The sequence below is a fragment of the Salvelinus fontinalis genome, chromosome 28, assembly GCF_029448725.1.
Source record: "Salvelinus fontinalis isolate EN_2023a chromosome 28, ASM2944872v1, whole genome shotgun sequence".
In the NCBI taxonomy this organism is placed as follows: domain Eukaryota; kingdom Metazoa; phylum Chordata; class Actinopteri; order Salmoniformes; family Salmonidae; genus Salvelinus; species Salvelinus fontinalis.
Window position 1 is genome coordinate 15,958,506 of NC_074692.1, and position 15,914 is coordinate 15,974,419.

Consider the following 15,914-nt stretch of genomic DNA (forward strand, 5'->3'; position numbering starts at 1 on the left):
TACTTGATACACTCATACCTGGTCTTTGCTCTTTAACTCTTATTTCCATGACTTACATTTTCTGTTTGTTTTCATATTTAGTTTGAACTTCAACCTCTGGCAGCTGTAATGGTTATGTATTGGTTGCAAAAGCTGTATGTATACAGTAGTCTAGACCAATTGGCAAGACAACCTCAATGTCATTTAGTTCTACAGACTACAATTCCAGTCAAGTTTGACCTAAACAAAACAACCTGTGGCAAAGTGTCACTCTTTCCACCAACATGTCCCCTGTGTATCAATCATGTTTTCTATTTTCACAATCTCCTCTAGCTGAGACCACCCTGTCTCTTTCTGACATTTTAGTCAAAGGGCTCGTACACTTCAGTGTGAAGTCTCTGACACGAGGGAAGTCATTAGCCTTCATTAGCAACTTCCAGAAGTGTCTTATGAAGTGCTGTGAGTTTGTCATTTGCCCCTTTGTCAGGAAAGCTACATTTGAGGTTTGTTTTCTTATGAGGTGAACCAAATGTGTGATCCCCGTCCCCTAAATTGTCATTTTGAGATATCTCTTCTCCAAGCCTTGATAGGGCAGAGGGGGTTGGTAAGTGATTTGTTCAGTCTTTTCTGTCTTGTCAACAGGAAGAAGTTAACTACAGTTGAAGTCGGAAGTTTACATACACCTTAGCCAAATACATTTAAACTCAGTTTTTCACAATTCCTGACATTTAATCCAAGTAAATATTCCCTGTCTTAGGTCAGTTAGGATCACCACTTTATTTTAAGAATGTGAAATGTCAGAATAACAGTGATTTATTTCAGCTTTTATCACATTCCCAGTGGGTCAGAAGTTTACATACACTCAATTAGTATCTGGTAGCATTGCCTTTAAATTGTTTAACTTGGGTCAAACATATCGGGGAGCCTTCCACAATAAGGTGTTCCACAGGGTTCTATTTGGGGCCCACTGTTGTTCATTTTGTATATCAACAACATTGGGGATCTTATTGAAACAGCGGATGTTAATTTTTATGCAGATGATACTGTTCTTTATTCAAGTGGTAGTAGTTTATCTTTAGCTTTTGAAAATGCCAAAAGAGCATTTAATATCCTACAACAGAATCTGATTTAAAGCTGGTTCTAAATTCAGGTAAAACAAAATGCATGGTATTTTCAAATGCCAGGCATGTTACTAATGTCATTGCTACATTGGCTGGACATACTATAGAGCAAGTTAAAGTGTACAAATATTTGGGTGTGTGGATTGATGATAGGCTGAGCTTCACTGTGCATGTAGAGAACTTGATAAGGACGCTCAAGCTGAAAATAGGTTTTTATTACCTGTCACGATCGTCTTGAGGATAATGAGTGGACCAAGGCGCAGCGTGTGAAATACATCTTCTTTTATTTGGAAGACAAAACGAACGAAAACAACAAACGTGAAGCTATAAAAGACTAAGTGCACACATGCAACCTAGAACATAGACAATTACCCACAAACACCTAAAGCCCATGGCTGCCTTAAATATGTCTTCCAATCAGAGACAACAATAAACAGCTGTCTCTGATTGAGAACCAAACCAGGCAACCATAGACTTTCCTAAACACCTACACTGAACACAACCCCATACATTCTACAAAACCCCCTAAACAATACACACACCCTAAACTAGACAAAACACACAAACATCCCCCATGTCACACCCTGACCTAACTAAACTAATAAAGAAAATCAATATAACAAAGGCCAGGGTGTGACATTACCGGCATAAGGCTTGTTTTTCTTTTGAGGCCAGGAAGAAGCTGGAACAATGTACATTACTGGCAGTTTTACATTTTAGTGATGTTATATATATGCAGGCCTCAGCCACTACTCTGAGAGCACTTGATTCAGTATAACATGCAGCCCTAAGGTTCATTACAAATTAGAAACGTCTAACACATCATTGTGATCTCTACAGCGCTGTTGGCTGGTCATCATTGACCTTGCGTAGGCTTAAACATTGGTATACACTGATTTATACATTTACATTTACATTTAAGTCATTTAGCAGACGCTCTTATCCAGAGCGACTTACTTACTTATAAGGCCATATTGGGTAAAATGCCATTTTATCTCTGTTCTTTTTTAGTCAGGTCGGTAAATAAATATAAATTACGGTCCCATTCTCTTATGCTTCTAACAGTACCAAAAATTGGAACAGGTGTCATGGTAGAAATAGTTTTAGTTACTTAGCTCTGTGGTCCTGGAATTCTCTCCTGAACATTTTAAAATTTGATGATCTAGTTTCGTTGGTGGAGTTTAAACACTTGATCGATGTATATATCACAGAAGAGTGTAATTGTTTTTAGGCCAGCTGTTTTTGGTCAAGACTTTCGTGCTTTAAATGTAAAATGTTTTTGTTGTATTGTATGTGTGCTTATAGTTTTCTTTAATGTTGTGTTAGTGTATGTAAGTTGTTTTGTCTGAAACGTTGTTCCCCCTGCTGCTATTGGACCAGGTCTCTCTTGGAAAAGAGATGTTATCTCAATGAGTAAAACCTGTAAATAAAAGGTTAAATAATAATAAATAAATAAGTTGGGGAAATTTGGCCCATTCCTCCTGACAGAGCTGGTGAAACTGAGTCAGGTTTGTAGGCCTCCTTGCTCGCACACACTTTTTCAGTTCTGCCCACAAAGTTTCTACAGGATTGAGGTCAGGGCTTTGTGATGGCCACTCCAATACCTTGACTTTGTTGTCCTTAAGCCATTTTGCCAGAACTTTGGAAGTATGCTTGGGGTCATTGTCCATTTGGAAGACCCATTTGCGACCAAGCTTCAACTTCCTGACTGATGTCTTGAGATGTTGCTTCAATATATCCACATAATTTCCCCCCCTCATGATGCCATCTATTTTGTGAAGTGCACCAGTCCCTCCTGCAGCAAAGCACCCCCACAACATGATGCTGCCACCCCCGTGCTTCACGGGTGGGATGGTGTTGTTCGGCTTGCAAGCCTCCCCCTTTTCCTCCAAACATAATGATGGTCATTATGGCCAAACAGTTCTATTTTTGTTTCATCAGACCAGAGGACATTTCTCCACAAAGTACGATCTTTGTCCCCATGTGCAGTGGCATTTTTATGGCGGTTTTGGAGCAGTGGCTTCTTCATTGCTGAGCGGCCTTCAGATTGTGCTGACATAGGACTCGTTTTACTGTGGGTATAGATACTTTGTACCTGTTTCCTCCAGCATCTTCACAAGGTCCTTTGCTGTTGTTCTGGGATTGATTTGCACTTTTCGCACCAAAGTACGTTCATCTCTAGGAGACAGAACACGTCTCCTTCCTGAGCAGTATGACGGCTGCGTGGTCCCATGGTGTTTATACTTGCGTACTATTGTTTGTACAGATGAACGTGATACCTTCAGGCGTTTGGAAATTGCTCCCAAGGATGAATGACTTGTGGAGGTCTAAAAAACAAGCAAAAAAACAGGTCTTGGCTGATTTCTTTAGATTTTCCCATGATGTCAAGCAAAGAGGCACTGACTTTGAAGGTAGGCCTTGAAAGACATCCACAGGTACACCTCCAACTGACTCAAATTATGTCAATTAGCCTATCAGAAGCTACTAAAGCCATGACATAATTTTCTGGAATTTTCCAAGCTGTTTAAAAGCACAGTCAATTTAGTATATGTAAACTTCTGACCCACTGGAATTATGATTGTGAATTATAAGTGAAATAACCTGTCTGTAAATAATTGTTGGAAAAATTACTTGTGTCATGCACAAAGTAGATGTCCTAACCGACTTGCCAAAACTATAGTTTGTTAACAAGAAATTTGTGGAGCTGTTGAAATCCTCCAACCAAATGACTCCAACCTAAGTGTATGTAAACTTCCGACTTCAACTGTACCTACCTATAGCCCGGTCCATAATTGTCACCCTTGATAAAAATTAGCAAAAAATAGTAAAATAAATAATACAAATATTGAGCTATATTGCATGCTCAAAAAAATGTATACATATTATTTTATACTAATACAACTGCTCAGAGAAAATTTTGTTTAAAAGTATATTGTTTTCAGTACTCTAGCACCCTACAAAGAAAACAACAGCCTTTTTCTCAAATGTTTTTTTTACATTTAACCTTTATTTAAGTCAGTTAAGAACAAATTCACAGTTTACAATGTTTACAATTTACAATTTACAATGACGGCCTACTCCGTACGACACTGGGCCAATTGTGCGTCGCCCTATGGGACTCCCAATCACGCCCGGATGTGATACAGCCTGGATTCAAACCAGGAACTGTAGTGACGCCTCTTGCACTGAGATGCAGTGCTTTAGACCGCTGCGCCACTCGTTTCCAATGGGTTTCATGGTTTCCAATGGGGTTCAAGTCCGGAGACAGATGGCCATTGCAAAATGTTGATTTTTATGATCAATTAACCATTTCTTTATGGATTTTTATATGTGTTTGGGGTTATTGTCTTGCTGGAAGATTCACTTGCGGTCAATTTTCAGCCTCCTGACAGATGCAACCATGTTTGGGCTAAAATGTCCTGGTACTTGGTAGAGTTCATGATTTCGTTGACCTTAACAAAGACCCCAGGACCAGTAGAAGCAAAATATCCCCATAACATCAAAGATGCACCACCATATTTTACCATATGTATGAGGTACTTTTCTGCATATGCTTCCGTTTTTTGACGTCAAACCCACTACTGGTGTGTGTACGTGGCCAAAAAAGCTTGTTTTTCATGTCATCTGACCATAGCACCGTCTGGAGTTTGATTAACGACATTGGCACTTGGATTGGAACCGGTGCTATGCTCAGATGACATGACAATACAGCTCTTTGGCCATACACAGTAGTGGTGGGTTTGGTGTTGAAAAACAGAAGCAAAATCTCTTTCAGCAATTGTATTATTATAATATAATATATTTTCCTAAATGTTATGAGCATACAATATATCAAGGGTGACTAATTATGGGCCTGACTGTATATTATCTACTGTATTTATCTAAAGAATGCAAATGTAATTCACCAAAACATTGCATTTTAAACAAATTCCGAAGTGCCTCACTGACAAAGTTGTCTTCTGTGCTCAGTGTTTTGCAGAGAAAAAGGGAGTGTTGTCACTATGTTAGATCAATGTAATCCTTTGAGAATGTATCCTGTGTTATTGTGCAATCATCTTTAAGATTCACTGATTAAGAACATCATAGTCGTTATTGTTTATAGCTGAAACATTAAACTGCACTTGAGATGAAATTGTCAGCCAACAATCACAAAATTACTACGGTATGTAATAGCCCTGATGTCAGGTTTAACAAATGTGAGTCTTTCCAGTGTTTGAGGTGATGTAGGCTGAATCAGAAGGGATTGGAGCACCACTGATATCAGGTTGTCTTTAGCCAGCGACTGCTACCTATACAAACCCCTCAAAGTAACCAATTAAGGCATCAAAAGGGCATGCTGCATAGTTAATGTGGGCCAAAGGTGTGAGATTTCTCGTCGGCCCACTGCAGGGGCTCTTTATTGGGCTGGAGGATAGCCGTCTGATCCTTGGGCCTGGCTGTGTATTGGCAGCTGTTAACTATTCAGCACAAGGGGATCTGCACAGTTAAAACAAATGGCCAGAGACTGACACCTGGGAGGTAGAGCATCAGTGGTAAAGGTTATCAGTGAGCAGACAGAGTGGCCTGGACAGCGGCCCCGCCATACACCGCACTGAGGACCAATGCTTTGCAGGAAGGTTGGGCCCTAGTAGACTCATCGGACTTGGAGAACAGCCAAGAAACATTAGCTCTATTGACACAAACTTGGTGAGTGAGCATAGTCACTTGGAGCATAGTCACTTTAATAACTCTACCTACATGTACATATTACCTCGACTAACTGGTGGCCCCTGTATATAGCCTCGCTATTGTTATTTTACTGCTGCTCTTTAATTCTTTGTTACTTTTATTTTTTATTTTTGTAGGTATTTTTCTTAGCTGCATTGTTGTTTAAGGGCCTGTGAGTAAGCATTTAACTGTAAGGTCTACACCTGTTGTATTCGGAGCATGTGACAAATAAAATTTGATTTGAGTTCATTTTTATATACTGTAATTACTGTTTGCCTTCTCTGAATCTCTATGCCATGTCTGCTATGGCAATGGTATTACTTTCTACAACTTTATTACATCCAGTGTAGAGATCATGTTAGGGATGGTCTTTTCATACGTTATATTGAGAATAAAGGGAATGTTTGTTGTTTGACATATTTTGTCATAGATCTACAACCCAGTGCTTCAGTGTTGACTCATTGAAATCATTCAGAGATTGAATAACAACTATTTGGGTCACTTCACTGTGATTATAGTTAGCTACACTAGTTCTTAACTCAGTCATTGTTTTCAAGGCCACAATTCTCCTGATGTGTTAGCCACGTTACCCACCCTGACTGGCCGGTATCCTCTGCCACGGACAACAGCCTGGCTATCACACCTGGCTATCACCTCCATCTTCACTGCGTAATGGGATTGACACCACCACCACTGAAATGTACACCTTAGCTCTGAAAGTGACATGCTCACATTAGCCTTCCCTGTAAGCCTATAAATCATGATTACCTAAAATATTTCACATCAAAATTGGTCCCTTCTCCATTTCTTGAAATAGACACACTCTTGTAATCACACAAAGAGCTGTGCCATCCTTGTTTTGATAGCTCATGACATGGCTCTGATAGGACTGATGCTGGGTGACTGGTAGTAAGCCCCTGCTGGAAAGCTCTCGGGAGGGAGACGGCACAAGAGGCCCTGGGAATATGCATTTGTCCTCAGAAGTACAAAGTGAGGAGAGCAACACTGAACCTGTGATTAATACCTCCTCAGCAACAATTGGTTTCACATATAAGGAGAGTGAAACCACATCACACTTCCTAAAGCTCAGAGTGCTACTAGCAGGCTGGCCCTCTATGCAGGGGGATTGGTGGAACCAGTTATGCATGTGGCATCTGTCTTTCCCCCCTCCAAAAGAGCCTTTTAGAGTCAACGTGAGGACCTGTTCTGTGAAAATCCAATGCAGGTCTCTCTGAGTGGGTCTGTTAGAGTAATGGGAGAAATATACACTGACTCAACATAAGCTCTTTAAACTAGCCAGTCAATATTCTCACAGCCCAGGCTTTCTAGTTGTAAACCTCTCCTGTGGCCTGTTTAACTGCTATTCCTTAGAGGGATGTTTCTCTAGTTGCCAGGTTTAATACAGCCATTTCCAAAGGAAACTTTGGAACTTTATGGCCCTTTTAAGGTATCAAGATCAATTTTGAATGATTCTAGTATTTCTCACAAATGGGGTTCCATACTTACAGTATGGTCTCCCACATGATAACATAGGCTTCAGTAGAGGCTGCTGAGGGGAGGACAGTTCATAATAATGGCTGGAACAGAGTAAATGGAATGGAATCAAACACATGGAAACTATGTGTTTGATACCATTCCACTGATTCTGCTCCAGCCATTACCACGAGCCCGTCCTCCCCAATTAAGGTGCCACCAACCTCCTGTGATAGGCTTATACAGATTCACAGATGCAAATTACAAAGACAATTGGGCTCACAATAATACTATGGAAACTTGGACCATACAATACTACTCCTGGAGGAACTGTATGCAATATGCACACATAAGCATACAATGAGAGACTGACTAATTGTATAGGGACTGTATGAAAACTGCTTTGGTTTTGTAGAACAAAGCTGAGTGAGACATGTTTGTAGATCTATTGAGGGTATTTGAGGTACTTTAAGTGCCAGAGGAAGTGGAGATGAGGAGGAACTCTGCTGAAGTGCTGTGAATGGTTCTATGTTTAGCATTTGTTTAGCCTGTGGTAACAGAGGTGAATACAGGTGAATGCAGGAGGACACATAGCCAATGGACGCTTGTGGATTTGCCTGGAAGATGGCGATTGTGGAAGGGAGGGCTCCTTTGGAATGGAGGGGAGGTTGTGCCCAGCCTTCATTCTGTCTCTGCCTCTGTCTCTTTCAAGCTGTGGTGTCTTGGCCCTGTGGTGCTAACTGACTGTTAATTGCTGGCCCATACAGTGCCTCTCCGCATGGAGAAACTGTGGCCTGCAAGGGAAACTGCCCTAATGAGATTATCATTCGGAGCATTGTCCTGTCTAGACAGATCAATACACAACCCCGGGGCACTGCCTCCAGCCCCAACACCCAACCTGGCTCACCCCCAGGTAAGACTCACCTGGAGAAAGACACCGATATTATTGTAAGTTATTACACCATTATAGGTTTATTGGTCCTTCACACACTCCTCACTTTCTCAGATGGAGAATGAGACATGGCAGAGACCCTCTTTGGACAAGATTAAGTCATTGTTTCAACCAATAGTGCAAATGAATTACGTATGACACATGTGTATTTTACAGTTATGTTATAACTGTGTTGGAAGAGTGACTCAAGATGTGATAGCATTTCTTACATTTTATTGTCAGGAGCACACAAGTTCAAAGTGAACAAGTTCATTCAACAGACTATTTTGTTCATCATAAAAAAAGGAATTAAAGCTACATTCAGCAATAGTTACTGCTGTTCAATGGTAATTTCAATCAATGATATATACCCATTAATTTTGGAAGAATATAACTGTCTTACGACATCAAAACCCAAAATACAAGGTTACTACATTATTTGTAAACAATGTCTTTGTTAACAAGCAATATATAGCTTCAAATATGCTCAAAACTATAATGTTGATCTCATGAACTGTCACTCTATGAATTTGAGAATGGTTAAATTTCTCCAGCCCCATCCCTCAGCATTATAGTAAACAAAGTGTCTGGGCTGGTGTTTGGCAAAAACATGAATTAAGGAATGTGACAAGGGTTGCAAAGGGAGGGTATATATACACTGCTCAAAAAAATAAAGGGAACGCTTAAACAGCACAATGTAACTCCAAGTCAATCACACTTCTGTGAAATCAAACTGTCCACTTAGGAAGCAAAACTGATTTGCACATTTGTGGCCTGCTGGAGGTCATTTTGCAGGGCTCTGGCAGTGCTCCTCCTTGCACAAAGGCGGAGGTAGCGGTCCTGCTGCTGGGTTGTTGCCCTCCTACGGCCTCCTCCACGTCTCCTGATGTACTGGCCTGTCTCCTGGTAGCGCCTCCATGCTCTGGACACTACGCTGACAGACACAGGAAACCTTCTTGCCACAGCTCGCATTGATGTGCTATCCTGGATGAGCTGCACTACCTGAGCCACTTGTGTGGGTTGTAGACTCCGTCTCATGCTACCACTAGAGTGAAAGCACCGCCAGCATTCAAAAGTGACCAAAACATCAGCCAGGAAGCATAGGAACTGAGAAGTGGTCTGTGGTCACCACCTGCAGAACCACTCCTTTATTGGGGGTGTCTTGCTAATTGCCTATAATTTCTACCTTTTGTCTATTCCATTTGCACAACAGCATGTGAAATTTATTGTCAATCAGTGTTGCTTCCTAAGTGGACAGTTTGATTTCACAGAAGTGTGATTGACTTGGAGTTACATTGTGTTGTTTAAGTGTTCCCTTTATTTTTTTGAGCAGTGTATATATATATACTACTGGAAACTTTCAAAGTTTACCAGTAAACTACCAGAATTTTGGTATCTTTCAAGGATTGTTATGTCCTTTTTATGTTTTGGTATCTCAGTGCTAGAGGCATCACTACAGACCCTGGTTCGATCCCGGGCTGTATAACAACTGGCCGTGATCAGGAGTCCCATAGGGCGGCGTACAATTGGCTCAGCATCGTCCGGGTTAGGGGAGGGTTTGGCCGGGGTAGGCCGTTATTGTAAAATAAGAATTTGTTCTTAACTGACTTGCCTAGTTAAATAAAGGTTAAATAAAAAATAATACACATAAAATTTCAATAATGAACAAAATAATAATTGTTGATTAGATGCTTTTTTAATTATTAGGTTATTTTCTCTTGAACCATAAGGTCTATCTACTAGAAACTGATGGACAATATGGACACCGATACAAAAATGAATACTATATATGGATAATTTTTTTTTACTGAAGTAATTATTGTTAATATTGATAATCCTGGAAAATTATCAGTAGCTTTGCAACCCTAATTTTATCAGTAGCTTTGCAACCCTAATTTTATCAGTAGCTTTGCAACCCTGACTCAAATGTTATATTTGTGAGGGTTGATCTCACTTCCCTGAACTTGTATTAACTGTGTCAAATGAATTATAATGGCTATTTTACCACATTGCATGAGGACACTAAATGGACTTTCTGTGTGTGATTACGTCTGTGTGAATGATATTTACACAGATTTTGGTGCCGCTGCAGGCCCCGTTCTCCAGTGGGGAAGCCCGTCCATATTTGTTTAAAAGTCTCTTAGCAGTTAATAAAAATGCATTTCCTCCGTCCCCCTTCCTGTGGAGACGGTATCAAGGCCCTGTTAAGTCCCTTTGATTTCCACAACCCTCCAATCACAGTGGGACATTGACTCATCATTGTGCCACTTCAAAGCCTGAGAATGGCTCTCTCTTCTGGCCACTCCCACCCCTGGGATCTCCTTAAAAGTCAGGGACACCTTGTCCTCCAGTTGAACAGTTCTAGAGTGCCCGAAGTGATTGCTGTTAGAACACTATTGGACCTACCACCCCTCAATTTATGCTTCCGGCACCAGTGGAATATACTGAAAGCCCAAGACAGATGTGCAGCACCAAGGAGGGACTGTGAACTACTTTGGATATCACTGAACCAGTTTACTGATACATGATATTTTTTGGCGCACCTCTTCTTGTTGCACCAACTCATCTAAAGAATGCAGTCCATCAGAGGTGAGTGTTGGTCCTCAAGCTCTTTTTTTGTCATCAAACCTCCCTTGGACTCCCAATGGACATCACACGTTCAAGTCATAAGCTCTCATTGTCTATATCAATAGTTCGCGTTGTATTCTTAGTCTACTCTGGGTATATGAAATGTTCCTCTTTATCCCGGCATATTCAGTTCTCATCTTGCTCAGCTAGTCATCCATCAGTTTTGGTTTATGACTGCGTCTTAATGATGGTTTCCACATCTACATCTTAGACATGAAGTCCAACTTTATTGCTCCACCCTCGTCCTCTATTCCCGGTGGTCCCGACGCCTATCACCAAGGCAACATCAGAATGACTCTGGAGGACCCAGAACTCTGGAAGTCTTTCCATGAAATTGGAACAGAGATGATTATCACTAAACCGGGCAGGTAAGATAACCACAACTTCCAATTCTATCTGCCATGATCAATTACAATGTACTTGATCAAAAATGCTTCAAGAAGTTGCATTTTTTGGTGGGCTGTCATGATAATGATTATCCTTGTATTTTACAGGAGAATGTTTCCACACTGTAAAATCAACCTTTCTGGGCTGATGCCTTGTTCCAAGTACATCTTGCTGGTTGACATGGTTCCTGTGGATGGTTTCAGGTATAAGGTAAGAAACCTTTAGCATGTTTGCACTTTAATACATATCCATTGTCTGTCATGAGCAAAATCTTTGAAATCAGGGAGAATTTTACATTAAGGAATGACACAACCCTGGCTTGTAAAAAACAATCTTGACATTAGCGATAGCTTTATCTAATGGCCAGCATCTCCAGACGAGATACAGCTCCACTCCACCCTCTGCTCATCACCCCTCTGACATTGGACATCACAGGGCATTATCTCTTCCTGTTGTTCTATCCCCTGCTGTTTTCCCCCTTCTCTCTGTAGGTGGTGCAAGCCAAACTATCACTCTCTCTTTTAGCCTCCTTAAAGTTAGGCAGGGATCCTCTGAAAATCCTTGTATGACAGACAAACTTTGTTTATGTTTTAACTCAATTTCTTGGGCTCCTTCCAGTGGAATAAAGAGAAATGGGAAGTGGCTGGGAAAGCGGAGCCACAACCCCCTTGCCGGACGTACCTGCATCCAGACTCTCCAGCCCCTGGGAGCCACTGGATGAAACAGACCGTGTCCTTCCTCAAGCTCAAGCTTACCAACAACACCCTAGACCAACATGGCCATGTAAGAAGGCATTGTCAAGCTCTGTAATAATAGATATAGACTTCTTCTATAGAGCACTGGCAAATTATTTAACTTTGATATTAAGTGTTGTCATTGTTCCAGTGACTAAACTAACTGTGCATCTCTATCTCTATCAGATCATTTTGCACTCCATGCATCGCTACCACCCGCGCTTCCACATTGTCCAGGCAGACGACATGTACAGTGTACGCTGGAGTGTATTCCAGACCTTTACCTTCCCTGAGACCTCCTTCACCTCCGTCACTGCTTACCAGAACACTAAGGTCAGTCTCACTGCAGTCACGGGCAGAGCAGGGCACTACCCTTTATTTCCCCAAGCAAGCATCTGGTAACAAGGCACTATGTGTTTAAAGCAACTCTTTCTCCCCTAGATAACCAAGCTGAAAATCGACCACAACCCATTTGCGAAAGGCTTTAGAGACGAAGGAACTAATACAAAAAGGTAGAATAGTTACTATAACTATTGTTCTATTATATGCTTGTCTTGAATATAAGTTCACTGATGATCGGCTCTATTATCTTTCCCGCTGCAGGCGCGCTAACAGAAACCCAGCCTGCCCAGAGAAGAAAGCAAAGAAAATTGATTGTCTAAGCAGAGAGTCAGATGAGGACAGTCCTCCTGGTATTGGATTTCACCACTTGGTGACCAAATTACTCATCCCTTCATGTAGAAATTGTTATTCCCTGAGCTTAGTGGGTCTGATATCATGTATGTTTTTCAGACTTCCGCAGGTCATCATTTGAGGGATACGAAGGAGAGCAGGCAGAACTCCCCAAAACCAAAGAGGAGGAAGTGGTGAAAGAGGAACGCTACTCCCCCTGGGGGCCTGAGAGGGAGCATGGCCACCACGTCCGGACAGATTCACCCCCTGGACCTGACGCCAGAGAAATGTACAATGCAGAGCAGCTAGTACCAGCCCCAGCTTCATACCAGCCTTACAGGTAGGCAGCACAGCATGCTATCTGTCATGTTCATTCTGCTGTATATCTCACTGCCACATTGTCATCAAAGCAGATAACACTGACCACCACCCTGCCTTCTCTTCTTTCCTCAGGTTCCATGAATACGGGAAGTCTCCATCTCCCTCCTCCAGCGTAGGCAGCAGCAACGGGGGTTCTGGACGGGCCAGCTTTGAGTCCAGAGTCTCTGATGTAGCCACAGTACCAGAGCATGAGGCCTCCAAGCCCTCTACCCATGAGATCGGACCATCTCCCTGTGGCCCCCAGCCCTCTGCAGGACATCACCAGGACTACACAGGGGTTCTCAACATGGCCCAGGCAGGCAAGCCAGGGGTCCTCAGCCACCACATTTACACTCCTTACAGCGCCGAGCAGACCCTGGGCCAGTGGAGCGGACCCAGCCCTGTCCAGTACCCTCCCCCTCACCACCTGCCCTCTGACTACAGTACCCCGGCTGTGCACCACGGATATCACCATGGCAATGTGGCTGAGTGGAGCCAGTACCCACTCTTCTCCTACTCGTGCTGGTGAAACAATTTCCTCAGTTTCTCCCAAAAGAGAAGGACTGCAGTCTCACAAGTGACTCAGCGAGACCTCATAAATGCTACTATGCCGTCATACCTGTGTTTCCTCTGTCCCAAGTCCAGCACCACACCCTGCTGACTGCTGATCCAGAGCACACGGCCATGCTACCGTATGCTGGGGCTGAAAGAGAAGGACCTGGGTCAGGAGAAACGCCAACCAGCAGAGAGAATAATGGAGTGGAACAGAGACAATATACTTCAGAATGACTTGCCAGAGTAGTGGTGTGGACTGGTCTGATATCCCAGCTGGCTTTAGGCCTAAGGCCTGAAAAATGTATGCGTTCTTCCCAGTGAAATGTGTGTTTATTGCTGAATTGTCTATTTATTTCATGTTTGGATTTCGTTTCTCCCTGGTAAATATTTTTGTAAAAAATAAAAACATTTTGTGTGTAATAAATTGCTTTACTGATATGTTAATGTCATCTGTATGGAATAAAAAGAAAATCAACAAGTTATAACTGTTTTTCACTGTTTACTTCAAAGCTAATGAAGCATACATTTTTTTGCGGGGCTGGTGCATTATAGTGCATGAGAATACAGCAGTCAACGCAACCTTTAAAGGCATTTTCCTTAACGTTTGTGGAGATCACATTAATGGTAAACTCTGCGCAGGTCAGCTCAAGCATAAATGACCTTTGAAAAAGTATGTCATAGCGAAATAACGCGCCTTGAACTGAATCTGGGCCTTGATCAATCTCCCTTGGGATATCAGGACGTTCCACTGGCTGTTTTCTATGAGTTCAGTTATCTCGGATTTGATTATTGCTGTCAGATTTTGAGGTCAAAAATCAAGTCCAGGTTTAGGATATAGAATTAAGGATGGTACACTGTTATCCACACTCCATAACCTTGTTCATCTGTGTCTTTGCACTTTTGAAAATCACATAGCAACAGTTCCTACACTGGTGTTTGTATTTTACCTTTGAGACCTAACGAGGACCACACTCCGGTTTCCCTTGGCTCAGCATGCATTAAAGACCCTGCACTATTGTGCCTCTGGCCAGGGGAGTGACTTCACCTGCTGAGGTTTACCCACTTGCGTAATAAAACATGCCACGGTCATCTTTCTCCCTCTGAACGAGCGTTAAGAACATGAAAATTGGGGGCAGTTGGCTTCCTTTCACAGCAGCAAGCACAGAGCAGCCTGATGGCCCTTTTTCACGGATGTCAGCTGCTAATGACTGCCGTAAAGCCGGGGAGGGAGGGTGGGAGTCTTCCTCCAGGGGACAATGCTGCCAAGGGCTTTTACTCAGCTCAATTCATTAGTAGGCTCTTTGTGACATTAGTGGGGCAAATCTTTGGCTCCCTTTCTCCCGCCCCTCTCCTGATGAACACTCACTCTACCCAGCTGATACATGATGCACATGTTGTTTACCCTATCTGACAGTGTTGGTGTCGGGAGAAGAATAGATGACGTTCTGTATAAAGAAGGTCCCAATTTAACTTTAGAATTGATCTCCCATCTCAGTGAGTCATGTCACAGTAGTCATCCCAGTCATTACTGATTATTTGATGTGGGGGAAATGTGGTGGCAGAGAAGATCACTGTAATGAAATTAAAATATCCTGGACAGTCATAGATCGCTGGGGCCCCAGCTATCAAATGAGATCCAATCCAAGTGAGAGCACTTTGGAGCGAATTGCAACATTATTTGATCTATTCTCTGGTCTAGTAGAGATATGCCAGGAGCATATTCCATTCCCCATCCTTTATTCTAGGAGGAGACGCTGAGTCAGCAGACTGTTGGTACTTGAGGGTGGGAAATGGTTTGGGCTATGGCTGACTGAGGACAATACAGGAAGAAGATTTAAAAAAAAAAGTTTAACTCCCCCAATATCCTGTTTGTGTTTTTTTTGTCAGGACAGGGCTATCAGAAGTACCACAGACATACGTACGGGTATGCACAGCTACTGGAATTAAAAACAAATACTGATTTAAGAACACCTCTTCAATATACTAAATCGATTTAACATGATGAAAATGAACTTGGAAGTCAAAATACACAATGTTTTAGGTTCAATAACTAGAGTTCATAGGGAGTGCAGTGGAAAACAAAGTGACCTAGTGTTGCATAACTGTGACCCAAATCTCCACAAAGAATTACTCCCCCAGTGTTCTCATTTTACAAATAATATTAGATTAGCAAGCAACATCTGTGATGTTAAAGAACTGATAGGGCACTTGTCTTATTGGATGATAATCTAAATACTGTGCCCATTTCTACAGCCAAACAGCTATCAATGAACCGTCATACAGAACACATGCCCTGGGCTGTATAGTCGACTGAGATAATCAGAAGACAGGCTGATGTTAGTAGATAGATAGTTTACATCCATGCAT

General features: G+C 42.1%; 1 protein-coding gene across 1 annotated transcript; it reads left to right on the plus strand.

The window, feature by feature from the left end:
• The first annotated feature begins 10,784 nt into the window (after positions 1-10,784).
• Positions 10,785-13,918, plus strand: tbx16 (T-box transcription factor 16). The gene is made up of 9 exons (XM_055886013.1): positions 10,785-10,800; positions 11,051-11,207; positions 11,334-11,436; positions 11,845-12,009; positions 12,147-12,293; positions 12,402-12,472; positions 12,564-12,652; positions 12,753-12,972; positions 13,086-13,918. Exons 1-9 carry the CDS (start codon positions 10,785-10,787, stop codon positions 13,519-13,521), a joined length of 1,404 nt encoding a protein of 467 aa, XP_055741988.1. The 3' UTR covers positions 13,522-13,918.
• Positions 13,919-15,914: the final 1,996 nt, after the last annotated feature.